Raw genomic sequence first — 15,246 nt, forward strand, 5'->3', positions numbered from 1 at the left:
TGATATCGAAGAAGCATGTTACTGCCTATATTCTCCTCTAGGATTCTGATGGATTCCTGTCTCACGTTGAGGTCTTTTATCCATTTCGAGTTTATCTTTGTGTACGGTGTAAGAGAATTGTCGAGTTTCATTCTTCTGCATATAGCTGTCCAGTTTTCCCAGCACCATTTATTGAAAAGACTGTCTTTTTTCCACGGTATATTTTTTCCTGTTTTGTCGAAGATTATTTGACCATAGAGTTGAGGGTCCATATATATCTGGGCTCTCTACTCTGTTCCACTGGTCTATGTGTCTGTTTTTATTTGTCATGCCATATTTTAATAGCACAAATAGCATTCTTTCATTGTATAAGTGTATGCTCATTTATTTTAAAAATGAAACAAAATGAAAAAAAGAAAGAAGGCAAAAATCACCATCTAAGTAGTCCGTGTTCCAGTGAACATCTCTCCAGATATCTCTGCACATACATGCATGTTGTATGAGTGTATGCACATCCTCCACAGTTATACATAAAGACGCATCAGTATTTGCCCCACGCTCATTGTTCTTGTGTACTTTTGAGTGAATACATTTATTGTTAACTTTAAGAGAGAACTGATTATTTTTCTTTCTTCAGGCACTTCTGTAATTCTGTGAGTTCTCACTGACATCCACTTCTGAGAAAAGCAAAGATTCTTTGGGCTAAGAACTGAGTGCTTTTTTTTTCTTGGTAGCATGTTAATTGGAATTTATTTCTCACTTCATCTGCTGAAATGTGACTTTAAAACAATTTTTTTTAAAGTGTGCTCCGTGAATGGGTGGCAGATTATTTGTGGAACATTAACAAAAATAATCCCCAAATCCAATTTTAAACACTTTAAAGTTTCCATAAATCTGTTCTTGAGCATTAGATTGATTCTTGGCAGTTGTGATTATGAGTGTGGAGCCAGTAAATATTGTATGTGTGGTGATAGTTTTATTTGCAGTCATGTGAGGACCGATCCACGCTGCAAGTTTGTTCTTGCCACGTTGATATGCTCTATTGCATTTTGTGGATTCAGCCTGCCCGTAATCATGATAAAGCTCTGTCTCATCATACTTCCAGTAATCACTGTGGAACTGTGACCAGTCCCTGGAACACTTTCGCATCTTGGGCATAGGTCAGATCCCATGATCAGAAACTTCCCTGACATTCACCTGCTTCTTGTAGTAGGAGTTTTATATTGTGACTGCAGGGCTTCAGGTTACATTTAGAGGCATAACATATATAGGAGACCATATAGATTCTTCTTAATTTTAAAAGATTGAAGTTTAATCTCTGGCAGTGGGGAGCCATAAAGGTTTTGATTTTGGGGAGTGACAGTGTGACCAGTTTCAGAAAGCCACCTTTACGTTGGCTTAATGGAAATTCGGTGTTTGTAAAAAACATGCTGAAATTCTGTGGGAAACTGGATTGCATGATAAAATTATATAAATGAGGTGTTTTTCTACAAGATTTTAAGAAGGAAACTTAAAATAAGAAATTTTCAGATGACAAATGGACTCTTTACAGAAAGGAAAGCAACATGCTAAAGCGTTAACTGGCTAACTATGTGGTGGGATTATTTTTCTTCCTACTTTTTGTGGAAAATTTAGTAAAGTGCTAAATATATCATGTAATAAGATGTGAAAATGGAACTCTTTTATTCTGAGTTTGGCCCTAAGTTGAGAGGTGCACGTTTTTAAAGAGTTATAAGCATCCCATGCAGGTCTTGCAAAGTAAAGAGCCAGAAAATGGATTTGTGACCTCTAAACACCTACCCCACCTGTTAATAGAAAAAAATCAGGGAGCTGTGTATTAGAATAGTTCTTGAACTGAGTTGTTGTAAATTGGAAAAGTGTTTTTAAACCAGGTTGTTAGTGTGCTAGGAGTTTCTTCTAACCTACCCCCTCCCTTCTTGGCGTGCTCCCTCAAGTACAGGAGCTTTCTGGTAATGATTTGAGGGCTGAATATGTAACTTGTGTAGTTTAGGGGACACAGTGGGTTGATGTCTCACTGTCCCTGCATGAAAGAGAAGCTGTCTGTTCTGCAGCACAGCAAAGCCAGCTTACTGCGTGGGTGGACTGCCCATCCTCCCTGAGTTCTGAAGGGTACATGTTTCCCATAGACAGGATGAGCAGCCTGAGTGAATCAGGGTGGTATGCGGCAGAGGAGGGAGGAAGAAATGGTCGGATTCCCGCTGGAGATGCATTATCTTGCATCAAGAAATTGTGGTGAGAGATCCCCAGTCCTGGAGTGGGTGAGAACTTGCAGGGAACTCCAGAAAGCATTCCCTGACAGATCAAATGTAAATACTTTTGAGCTGAGAGTGCCCGTGGCCTCTAATGACACTGAACTGCCACATGCAGGGTTAGTAAGGTGGAAGGGAGAGCCGGTAAAGCACTGTGCTTCTGTCATGCCTGAAAGCAAGCGGGCTGCAGACAGAACTGGGACATGGCGAGAAGCGGTAGTGCTGGATGACAAATTTTGACAGTTCTAAACTGGGTCTATCAATTTCTAAATTCTGACAGTTTTTATAACTTGAAAATGACCAAAGTCATAGGCTTGCTTAAATAAAAGTTCAGGGACATTAAACTGCCACCACAGAATAACTTTAAAGGACAGAGGTAGATAAAACATTGCTTTATGCTTATATCCCACAGGTTTTGCTTGTTCAGGGTAATGGTTACAATTGTCTTTCTAATAAGAAAACTATCAATGAAAACAAAGAAGAATGTGCCCATTGAGGCATTTTGTTATGGATTAAAATGTCATCATCTTTGGGACCAGTCAGATCTGTGCTTGAGTCAGATTAACCTTTAACACTGACATGAGTTAAGTAAACCAATTTACTTTCTATGGAATGAGTAACATTATAGGGTAACATCATCTGTTTTGCAGTGTTTTATGAAAAAATTGTGGTCTATAACAAAATGCATGGTATACAGTAGGTATTCATAAATATTAATAACCCTCTTCCCTTATAGCAAATGCTTCCTGAAGGCTTAAATATATTCTTACTCTCCTTAATATGTGCTTTGCTTCTTCTAAATGTATTCTCTGAAAATACCAGATGGGTTAGGGGATTGAGTATGACTACAGGATACTATCCAGGATGTAAGAAATGCTGGTTTTTAGGAGAGCTAAAAATTCCACTTTTGATATGAAATGTGATATATTTTCAGGAAGAGTGAAAAGTAATTTCACTTACATGTTGTTTTTTAGTGAGGAAACATGAATTAAGGGTCTTAAAGAAAAGGTAGGCCCCGGTGGAGAATCTTTTCATTACTGTTCTTGGAACAGTTTAGAATATATAAAACAGAAAGGAAGGCCTCTTATTACAGAGAGAGTAGTTCATATAAATCAGTATCATTTTAGTGTCCTTTTTTCCTCAAAATGTTTCATTGTTCTTTTTCTGGGAAGTTTTAAAATTATTTATTAGACTAATGCATTTTTTAAAAGATTTTTATTTTATTTATTTGAAAGAGAGAGATCACAAGTAGGCAGAGAGGTGGGGGGGGCAGCAGGCTCCCTGCTGAGCAGAAAGCCCGATGATGCGATGTGGGGCTCAGTCCCAGGACCCAGAGATCATGACCAAGCCAAAGGCAGAGGGTTAACCCACTGAGCCACCCAGGCGCCCCTAACCTAATATATTTTAAAGTGATCTTAGTATTTTGTCTTCTTTCCAAATGTTCTCTTATACTTTTTTTTAATGTTCATATTTTATACTTTGAAACTTAAAATTTTGATAATATAGGTACCTCTTAAAAGTCTCAAAAAATGATTTATATAATCTTTAATTTCAGAGTATCTTTATTACTTACACTCTGAGCCCCAAGTTACATTTGTAACATAGTTTTGCTTATTTGTAGGAATGGCTTTAAATTAGGAAGGGAGTTATAGTTCGCTTTCTATATGAGTCCAGAATAGGCTTTATAATTCATTCAGGGGTCTTTGGTTAAAAGTTGGAGAAACTTACTAGGTAATTTATTGGCATGATGGCAGGTAGCTCACAGAATTGGTGGTGGAGAGGTTAGGAATTCAGGCTCAAAAAGTGAGCAATAACCACAGCAGGGCAAGAAGCAGATTCTATTACAGTAACAGTCTGGTTAGGACACTGTGGCACTGGTCTTGTTTCTGTCCCTGTGAATGATTTCTCAAGTACCCAGGGTCTTCGGACCATTCTCTCAAGCTAGGAAGTCGTGGGAGTAAAAGGGCAGCATTGGTGGGCTGATCCTCCCTGACCTCTATACTTTTGCTCCATTGACCCTCCATATCTTTATTTGGAGGCCTTGCCCTGGTGAATTTAACACAGCCAAAGCAACTCTAGTTGAAGTTTTAATTTGTTGATTTGCTTTCTATTCTTGTGTTTATACTGTTTTGAGAATGAAGCCTTCAAATGCACTGTTTTGAGCATGTAGCACAAAATAGTAAGTATGCATGTTGACATTGATTTCAGGAAGTGACAGTCCCTTCTTATCACACAGTAGGCAACATGATGCCATATACATACACACATATGTCAAAATCTGCGAATACTGAATGTTTTCCACTTGATTATCTCTGCACAACCTCTAAAAGTTAGGATTCCACTAAAGGATTATCAGCTCTTGGGTGCCTAGGTGGCTCAGTCTGTGAAGCATCTGTCTTTGGCTCAGGTCATGATCCCGAGGTCCTGGGATCGAGCCCTGAGTTGTGTTGTTTCTCTCCCTTCCTCTCCTGTTCCCTCTGCTTGTACTCTGTGTATGTGTGTATGTGTGTGTCAAATAAAATCTTTAAAAAAGGGGGGGGGGGATTACCAGCTCGTTTGAGAAGTAAAGTTAATCTATATGATGTGATGCTTTTGTAGTTTTGTGTATTGATGTTTTAGGTAACCTGTGGCTACTAGTGGACATTTCATTTTTAGGAGAAAAGACTGTAAGACATGTAGGGTTGTTTTTAAAGAGAAAAGAGAGCCTCTACACCCACCCCACCCCCCATTCCAGGAACTGTTTTAAAGGTAAAGCTTTAACACATACATACATAGTCTTTGATCATTAAAGAGTTAGAATAGTACATGTCCTTTTTTGAAAATGTTTCCCTGTCATCTGGTTTGTAAATTCAGACTGAGTCGTTAAAATCTGGAATTATCTAAATTTCAGTAAGTAGAAATAAAAGAAGAGCAGACAGATTAAGGTTCAGACATGCATGGCAGATGGAATAGTAGTTATTAAAAAATTATCATGTGTGTGTGTGTTTTGTATTTAGTCACATTGAAAAATCTTACGCATTGTTTGTGAAGTTCTTAATGTTGTCTCAGTCTCAGTTTAGCAAGGCATTTTTCTTAAGGACTTTAGTATTAATCTATTATGAACTGTTAACAGTCGTCACTTAAAATGTCTCTTTTAGGAGAGAATATTCCCCTTTTCCAGGTGAGTGAATATGGTCATATTTATCCTAAAAAAACCTTACTTAATTTAAAACTTACTGAATTTTAAAAAAGCCTTTGAAAGTTGTTAATGGTGATGGTATTTATTTTATTTTATTATTATTATTTTTTAAAGATTTTATTTATTTATTTGCCAGAGTGAGAGAGAGCGAGCACAGGCAGGCAGAGTGGCAGGCAGAGGCAGAGGGAGAAGCAGGTTCCCCACCGAGCAAGGAGCCCGATGTGGGACTCGATCCCAGGACGCTGGGATCCTGACCTGAGCCGAAGGCAGCTGCTTAACCAACTGAGCCACCCAGGCGTCCCTGGTGATGGTATTTTTAAAAACATATTGGGCAGACTCAAATATCAGTGCTTTCTCTGAGACTATCCTCTAGGTATAGTTCAGTTATTCCCGTTTTCCCATTTTAGTTTATCCAAAGAACTCCAGTTCTATAGTATTTTACTTATTGCATTGTAGTATTATATATTTTTTTGTTTATTGAGAGAGAGCATGCACGCACATGGTGGGGAGGGGCAGGGAGAGAGAATATTAAGCGGGGCTTGATCTCATGAGATCATGACCTGAGCCAAAATCAAGAGGTGGAGGCTTTTTTTTTTTTTTTTTAAAAAGAGGTGGAGGCTTAACAGACTAAGCCACCCAGATGCACCATTGTAATAATTTTTTACATGTCTTCTTCATAGACTATGAGCTTCTGGAGGGCAGGTCTTATTTTACTTGGCATTTTATATTCTGCATTGCATAACATCTGGCCTGTTGGAGGTCTTCTAATCTTCATAGAATTGCCATTAGGAAGCAGTTCACATTTAAGATTGTGGCAGAGCATTTTTAATAGCCTTTTAAAAATCTGTTAGTTGACTGTTACCAAGGCAGGTAGCTGTGCAGTAATCTCATGTATCAGATGTACAATATCTCCCCAGAGATACTAGATCTCCAGAGATCAGTTATCTGCATTTCTTGTCGTTAAGTCATTTTGTCAGTCTGGAAAAATCATTATCTATGAAACCATTAGTGTATTATTTAAAGTTTCTATCACTTTAATTTTTAATGGGAGAAATTGCACATTTTTCTAAATTTTTGTCAGGTATTTGCTACCTGTATATCAATCTTATCACTTATTTTTCCCAAACAAATCCTTTTAGTAGGGTAGGCAGTCTTATGGGATCATAACTCTAAACTAGTTGTATTTATGACAGGCTGCTTACATCTTTTTTTTTTTTTTTTTTTTTTTTTTTTTTTTGGGACAGAAAGAGAGGGATCACAAGTAGGCAGAGAGGCAGGCAGAGAGAGGGGGAAGCAGGCTCCCTGCTGAGCAGAGAGCCCAATGTGGGGCTCTATTCCAGGACCCTGAGATCACGACCTGAGCTGAAGGCAGAGGCTTAACCCACTGAGCCACCCAGGTGCCCCTGTTTACATCTTTTATCCTGTTTGCTAAATCACTCATCCACTCATATGCACACTGGAGACTACAATGTTTCAAGCATTGTGCTTATTAGTTCAGGGGCTATAATAACAGTGAACAGGCTGTGATAACTGCTTTCAGTCCTGGGAAAGAACCAGACATTTTGATGAGTGAAATGATGTGTTATCCTGTCCATTTGAAGACACTTAACCCATACTTGGAATATACTCTTCTTTCACACTGTTCTGTTCTCTGAATTTCTATTATAATTGTAGTCTGTAATGATAATACAGTGTGGACAGAATTATTATGGACTTGTTACTTTTTATGTGTGCGAGTATTATTCCATAGGAAGTCATTAACCTCTTTCAAGATAAAGATGGTCGTGTTACTTTGTGTCATAAGCACTGCTGGAGACATATACATTTTTAATAATACTTGTGGAATTGACAGACAAACTCTGTAATATTCTGATGTTGGTCCCTTAGAACTACAAGAATGGTAGTAACAGCACCTGTGCGGAGGGTAAGATTGGCCTGATGTGATGGGTAAGACCTAGGAAAAGAGCCAGACAGTGTAATAGGTGCCTCTCATTCTCTGAGTCTCAGTCTTTGCGGGGTAGGTGTTCTCTCCCTTCCTGCAGATGAAGAAATTGAAGCTTTGAGAGACTTAAGATTCTTGCTCAGAGTTTAAACACTGATGGACTCTGTCAAAATACATTATACGTGGATGCATATTTTTGCTAGGAAGGTGATTAAATATTTGTTTTGGTCATAGAATTCTCTGGAATTAGGAAAGCAGTGTATGACAACCCAGGCACAGAGCTCCTTCTCTCTGAAGCTCACAGGCCGAATGGGGATCAGGTCTGTAATGCTGTTCCTGCTTGACATCATGCCGCAGCATCCTGAACTAAATGCTGCACTGGCTTATGTTATTTATGAACAACACAAACTGCCTTTAAACCAACCAGATTTTGCAAATTACTTCTCTAATTTTTAATGATACATTAAGAATTAAGAAATTTTAAGAGTGGGATGTATTTGATTTTATTAGTGGTTCCTAGTTTTCTTGTGCATATGTTGGATTTTCATTCTAGTATATGGAATAGGCTTTTAAAAACATTGCACAGGTGACTCAAGATACAACTATCTGTTTTTGAAATTTGTGGTATGCAATTCAGACACAGAATGAGAACATATTTGGGTACCTGGATGGCTCAGTTGGTTAAGCATCCGACTCCTGATTTCAGCTCAGGTCATGATCTCAGCTCAGATACGATCTCAGGGTCATGAGATCCATCCTAGTGGGGCTCCACACTCAGCAGGGAGTCTGCTTAAGATTTTTTCTCTCCCTCCCCCATGCTCCCTGCTTGCGCATGCACTCTCTCTCTTAAAAAAAAAAAAAAAAAAAGAGGAATGGAATATGTTGCACTTACAACATGTTGTATGAACATTATCTCTGTTTTAGTACTTTAGGTTATTAGTATTAAACACTTGTTTATATTATGTATTTCCCCAATAGAAAAAAATGTCTGTGGCAAATTAAGATATGAAAACTTAGCTTTGGGACTTTCTGTTTCCCAGCCTTGAACTTGTCTGTGTTTCTATTACTATTAGGTATAATTCAGAGGTATTCTGCAAAATTTCACAATTGTAGAAAAGGACTTGAGTGGATGGGCATTGTATTCTTTGATTCCAAAAGACACTGTTTTCCTTTGGTTTATATATTTTTACATAGGTTGCATCTAATTAAAAGTGAGTAATTGCCCACTTTCTTTTTCTTTTTCCTAGAGCTTATAATTTGGAGTGAACATTATTTTTTGCCTTGGCCACATTGTCATCCGTTGTATTCTCAGTGTCTTGAAATATATCCAAGAATTCCTGTTTTCCTGAAAGTGATCTCTGTGCCCAGTGTGAGGCTCTTAAAACCCTAAAATCAAGAGTCACATGTTCCATTGACTGAGTTCTTTAGGTGCCAGCCCCCAGAATTCCTTTAATCTGTTTTTTTGTTTTTTGTTTTTTTTTGGTGCTGGTATTACTTCTGGGACATCTTCATCCTTTCCTCCTTTTCATCATAACCACTTTCTTCATTTATGGTGATGAAGTTTACCCTCATAGAGTTCCTCTGATTGGCATGTTTAGTTTCTCTGAGGGCAGTAGTGGCACATGCTTGCAGTCAGCCCTTTCTTCTGTAACTTCATTTATGTTCTCTGAGATTTTTTACTAGCAGGGTTACCACTTCCTGGTTTTTTGCTGCACTTTATCTTTGTTGGAAAATTCCCTTGTTTGGTTATCCATTTTTCTAAAATGTCATGCAGGTTTGTCACCAGGAGACAGGGGGATAACACAGCGACATACTTTGCAGTCTGTGCATGACCTGAGTAACTGATGTTCAGGGAACAGTCACTGATAGACTTGAAAGAATTGATGTGGTTGGTCACTAAGAGTGATGTAAAAGGTGGAGAAAATAATAAAACTATAAAGCATTCTGTATTTACAGTATTTTCATCTTTAATTAACATTTTAAAGAGACTAGACATTTTAGAAAAAGTGTATAGGTATGATTTATATAGTAATGATAATGATGATCATTACATTTCCAGAATATTATCGTGTGTCAGGGACTGTTTTAAGTGCTACACATACAGTAGTAATCATGGTATGAGATATAAAAGCCTGAGATTTGTATTCACATGTTTGAGTTATCGTGTGTCTCAGACATGGATATTCTTATGTGCATTGTGCTTGCGATGGAGTGTCAAAATTGATAGCTATATATTCTTGTAATTTTAGTGTTAATAAGAGAAGTAGTGACCATGTTCAATAAAACTGGCATTTCTGTCAGTCTTCATACAATCTTTGAGATTATTTTTGCTCCTTTACAAATAGGTAAAACTGATGCTTAGATAAATAAATGGAAATCTGATTTTACAAATAAAATAACTGTTCAAAGAATCTAATAATTAAACAATTGCAAACTCAACCTAGGTCTAAGTTTCTTATCGTGCTTCAAATTACTGCTATAGAAATAAGGTATTATTTTTGAGGGTTTTTTTTTTTTTTTGAGACTTAGTTTTAAGGAAGTATACTCTAATCCACCTAGAATATATAGGCTGAGAAGGTTGTATCTCAGTTTTTCATGGGATTATTTCAGTACCATTTACTAAATAAAGTTTTCTTCATTGCTCTATATAGTGATTATTTTATACATTCCTCATTTGGAATATTCTCTTTGAGCCTTCTGTCTCCTTTTTTTGCTTGTCCAAATCCTGTTCATTCTTCAAATCTGTCTCAGCTCCCAGGGCTTCATAAAATCTTTTCCAGTACCCAATGTCCGTGCTCTGCCCCAGCTGAGATAGCTTCTTTTAATTGCCACAACTGTCTATGTAGTATTTCTCATGATACCTCATTTTTACCTTGAATGTTTTTGTTTTGTTTTTTTTTAAGATTCTATTTATCCATTTGACAGAGAGAGATCACAAGTAGACGGGGAAGCAGGCAGAGAGAGAGAGAGAGAGGGAGAGGGAAGCAGGCTCCCTGCCGAGCAGAGAGCCCGATGCGGGACTCGATCCCAGGACCCTGAGATCATGACCTGAGCCGAAGGCAGCGGCTTAACCCACTGAGCCACCCAGGCGCCCCACCTTGAATGTTTTAATTCCTACAGGAAGAGTAGATGCTTCTAGAGCGTGCAGTCAGTCTTTTTCATCCTAACATCTCCTTGGGTATTTATTTTGGTACTGTATACATAATAGACTTTCCAGTCAGTATTTGGTGTGAGTTTTCTTTTACATTTATTGGACCATTGTGATTTCTCTGGTCTCTTCCCCTGACTATATATCTGTATGAGTTCCACTCAGTTTTAGTTATTAATGTGTAGGACTGGTTCTTTTCTTCTGTTTTTAAAAAATTTTTTTATAGATTTGCCTGTTTCTTTTTTTCCTCAAATGGATATGGAATAACCTTTTCAAGTTCTTAAAACTGACTAAGGGAGCACCTGGGTGGCTGTGAAGTCAGTTAAACCACTGCCTTGGGTTCAGGTTGTGATCCCAGGGTCGTGGGATCGAGTCCCATATCTCATTCCGAGCTCCATATCTCATCCCAGCTCCCTGCTCAGAGGGAAGCCTGCTTCTCCACCTCCCTTTGCACACAAGCACGCTCTCTCTCTCAAATAAAATCTTTTTTAAAAAACAAAATTTAGATACTTGCTGGAGTTCTGTAGTAATGCACTTTCATAATATTGTCTGATCTGGGAACACGGTCAATAGGCCCTTTCATTCAAGTGTTCTTTTCTGTTTCTCCGATGGCTTTAAGATTGTTCTGTGTGTGTCAATTGAATTTGATTTTCTCATATACCCAAATGAAGGAGGAATGCAGTGTAGGTTCCGTAACCAGTTAGATTTATGTATCATCATTTGAAATGATGCAAAGCTGTAAATGTGGTTGACAGAATGCTCTGAAGTCATAGCTTTTCTGTTTTGCTGGAGGCAAAAGAATTTTAACATTTCCTTGAAGACCCTCTAGGTTTGTGGATTTTAGATGCCTGGATTATCTAATTTGCATACTATCTGATATTCACTACTAATGACCTGACATTTGATTTCTAAGGGTAAAACAATTACAAGTGTTTTCTTACTTCTTGATTTATTAAGAATTAGATAAAATGAATAGAATTTTTCCCCACGGTTTTATGCAAGTGGCACTGGTTTTGCTCCTCTGGTTAATGAGAGTGGCCAGCCAAGCCACTTGTTTTGTTTATTTCTGAATGGCTTTGGTCTGCCTTAGGGAAGGAAGTTTGTTTTTGGCAGAAAAAGCAAAAGTGTGATTATTCATTCCATTTGTAGTAACATTGATCCAAGAGGAGCTTTTGAGGAAAACCAGAATGGTTAGGCTTTGAACATAAATAGCTCCCATTCATCACCTAGCTGATAGAAAAAAAAGAAAGATTAGGATTATTGGTATATAAATTATAGACAAATCCTAGAGCAGGATTTGCAGACTCATGTTTCCTCAAACAAATTTAACCCTCAGACTGTTTTTTTGGCCTACTGATTATTTCTAAAGCATAATTAGTTGATAACTCTAAAAATTGTTTTACCTGAATATCCAGCCCCGGATCACCTGTGTTTTTAGCATGGCATGTTAGTAGCCACGGCACCTCTTAGACGAAGCGAAGACATTTGTTTCCCTAGTTAGCACTTCTGATGTGGCTCCACCCAATCCAGATGCATTTAACTTTGCAGCCCCTGGAGGCTGTTGGATTAAGAAGTAATTGTAGACCTGAGACTGCTAATGCAGCTGAACCCTCACTTCGAGTTAATAGAAGCTGGAATAGTAGGTGTGAAGATTTTAGGTAAAGAGAGCTGTAGTGGAATTTGGGATGTATGAGAGAAAGTAGTTGCAGAGGAATCCAAGGGTTTTACTTGAGCAATTGGGAGGATAGAGATGCCATCAACTGAGTTAAGGGAGATGAGGTAGATCAGGTTTGGGGAGGGAAGATGAATAGTTTAGTTTTGACATGTTAAGTTTGAGGTATCTATTTGAACATCCAAGAGGAGATATTGAATAGGCATTGGCTGTGAGAGTATGGAATTAGAGATAAATGTCTAGACTGAATAAGTAAATTTGAGATATGTAGTTGATACTAAAGCCATGAGATGGAATGAAATCACAGAAGAGAATGGACTGCATTCTGGGCACATCAGCGTCTGGGGATTTGAGAGAAGTTCAGCAACAGAGATAAAGAGCATCCAGTGAGTTAGAATGATAAGGAAGGGAGTATGGTGTCCCAAAGGACAAGTGTCCTGACGTGGTTTCATCCCAAAAGCAGAGCTTGAGACAGACCCTTATTAGGCAGATAATTTAGGGACCTGTTAACAAGAAACAAGTTGGTGGGACGCCTGGGTGGCTCAGCCCGTTATGTGTCTGCCTTTGGCTCAGGTCATGATCCTGGGGTCCTGGGATCAAGCCCTGCATGGGGCTCCCTGCTCAGTGGGAAACCTGTTTCTCCCTCTCCCTCTCTGAGTCTCTCTCTCTCTCTCTCAGTCTTTCTCTCTCTCTCTCAATAAATAAATCTTAAGGGGGAAAAAAAAAGAAACAAGTTGGAGAACTGGGGCCCATGAAACAGGGAAAGTCAAAACAAGGGTCTGTATTGACCTGGTCACATCTGTGAGTACCTGGGCCTTAATCCTCTGAGAAGGTCCTCTGAGAAGACATAAGAAATAAGAATATGCCTTTGGGTGGGAAGGAGGGGGTATTTATATACCAGATCCCATTCTCCAGTGGTCAGGGGTTGCTCAAAGATTGTTGATGTTAAATTCTTCATACTTCCAGGTCAGGGTTCATATATCCCAGGATGGCTGAAGAGTTCTTCTAAGCATCTCTTAGAACAAAGCTTGTGAGCAGAAAGTGAGCCCCATTAGTGCAGCTAAGGGGAGGTGCCTCAGCTGGAGTGAACTTGTGAGGCAGTATGTGAGAGGTATCCCATACAGCCTTCCATTAAGCACTTGCCATTTAGTCCGTTCTGCTGCAGAGTTTTCAAGATCGTGGCCGGCCACACTGTCTATGTTAGACTTATAATAGGAGGGTTAGTGAAATAATGTTCATTTTTGCAGTCCTCTACAACTTGTTCTAGATTTGCCTTACCTTCAGCCCACACTTGAACAGGTCAGGGCGTTGTCCTGGTTCAGTGACACAGACCTTCTCCAAGGGATCAATGCCTGTAATTGATTTATCATTGTTGGGCCCTAACTGTTTCAGCTGCTCACTTACAGTTATTACTGAGCGTCGCGTCCCCAGTCGAATCCCCTAGGTTCTGGATGGAGTTCCTCCTGTCCCCATTGTGTAGCAGCAGCCATAAGTTGTTACAGGACTCCCTGATACGGTAGCTCTCCTTAGCATGCTGGTCCGGTAAGGAGTCCAGGATAACCAGCTGGTAGTTGCTTTAGAATAGTTCCTGTGTCTTCTGGCAGAAACCACTGTTCTCCTCCTCCACTAGCAGAATTTCTAATCCAGTGAACCTGAAGGTTGTCAATCCTATTTCCATCTGTTGGTTCCAGGACCTTTTTGTCCCTCCCTCCCTCCCTCCCTTTCTTATCTGTCAGAGACACAGCACCACATTTTAGCCTTTAGAAGACAATGTACGTGTTTGATCACTTACCATCTTGGAAGGCAGTGCCCTATCCCCTCTAAATGTTACTAAGCATATAGAAATTGTGTTCACAAAGTCCAGGACTCTGGCCATAGAATAAACAATTAGGAAAAGAGACTTTTATGTAAAGGTGAGTAGTTACCTTAGTCAAATATGTCCCCCACTGCAGGTGAACTCAGCTAGTTTGTTCTAGTGGCTGTAGTTGCTCTTGGTTATAAAGTTAGAATAAAATCATTTTGAAGATTTAATTTTACCTCAGATGTTTTAGGATTTGCAGATACCTTAATAGTATTAGTAAACCAGTCCTACAGAGGACTTCGTGGTTCACTTGGGTTTTGCCAGATGTACCTCTGGCAAGTAATGGGTTATTGTCACGGAATATAAGGATCTTAGTACCTCTAGCAAAACTGGTATTTTTAATACATTGAAAGGAAATGAATGTAAACTATGATAATAGTATAGAAATATATCTCTTTTGGTAATTTTAGGCCCCTGTTATAAGAAAAAAGACGAATTAGAAATATTCTTCCCTTTCTGTCTCTTGCTTCATGATATGATGAGGACTATATACTTCCCTTGGTAAAGATTGTAGTCTTTGAGTGTTTTGAGGGTGGCAATTAGGGTGTCTTATCTAAGCCTGTTGGTATTTTCCAGGGCTTAACATAATGGCTTACTCTTAGTAGGTTCTCTGTAAATAGTTGTTGATTTAATTCAAGGAGGTGTATGTTCGTTCATATACATACACACACATAAGTGTATATAGCATATGTGTGTGATATGTGATGGCATTCATAAACTTTGTTAAAGTTAACTTTAATAAAATTAAACATGTTTTAAAGTATATTAATGTTTTAGACTTTCTTCGTTTTTTCTTTCTTTAAACAGATAGAAGGACAAGAACAGAATCACCAGCACTGGCTGAAGGTAAATACGTCTTTTGGGGGAAATGATAATTCAGATATAAATGAAAAGTTCTGATTTAAGTAAAAAAAACTACATTGGCTCAATATAATTTAAGGAAGGTGTTCTATATATAATATTGAATTGCTAAAAATAGCTTTAGGAAATACCCTATACTGTTTAGTTTCTTAGAATAGGAAATAGTGGGGAAAATGTAAATTAATTAGAACTTTTTTTTTTTAACAATTTTCTTTCAGTAGGAGAGATACATATTTTTCTTTGAATTCCTTTTTAAGTCATTTTAGTTATCACCAGTATAGTTAATTAGGAAAGGTCTAACCCATAATTCTAGTGGTTTTATTTTTATTTATTTA

At 38.3% G+C, this 15,246-nt stretch overlaps 1 protein-coding gene across 9 annotated transcripts in view; it reads left to right on the top strand.

Annotated features, from left to right (window-relative positions):
• CYRIB (CYFIP related Rac1 interactor B) overlaps nt 1-15,246 on the top strand; it is a 145,425-nt gene that overhangs the window by 75,433 nt on the left and 54,746 nt on the right. For all 9 annotated transcript variants that reach the window (XM_047723731.1, XM_047723732.1, XM_047723733.1 and 6 more), the window contains one exon: nt 14,858-14,896. In XM_047723731.1, the coding sequence (XP_047579687.1) occupies nt 14,858-14,896 (39 nt within the window). The remainder of the gene's footprint in view (nt 1-14,857; nt 14,897-15,246) is intronic.

Source organism: Lutra lutra, chromosome 4 (assembly GCF_902655055.1).
Source record: "Lutra lutra chromosome 4, mLutLut1.2, whole genome shotgun sequence".
Classification (NCBI taxonomy): Eukaryota; Metazoa; Chordata; class Mammalia; order Carnivora; family Mustelidae; genus Lutra; species Lutra lutra.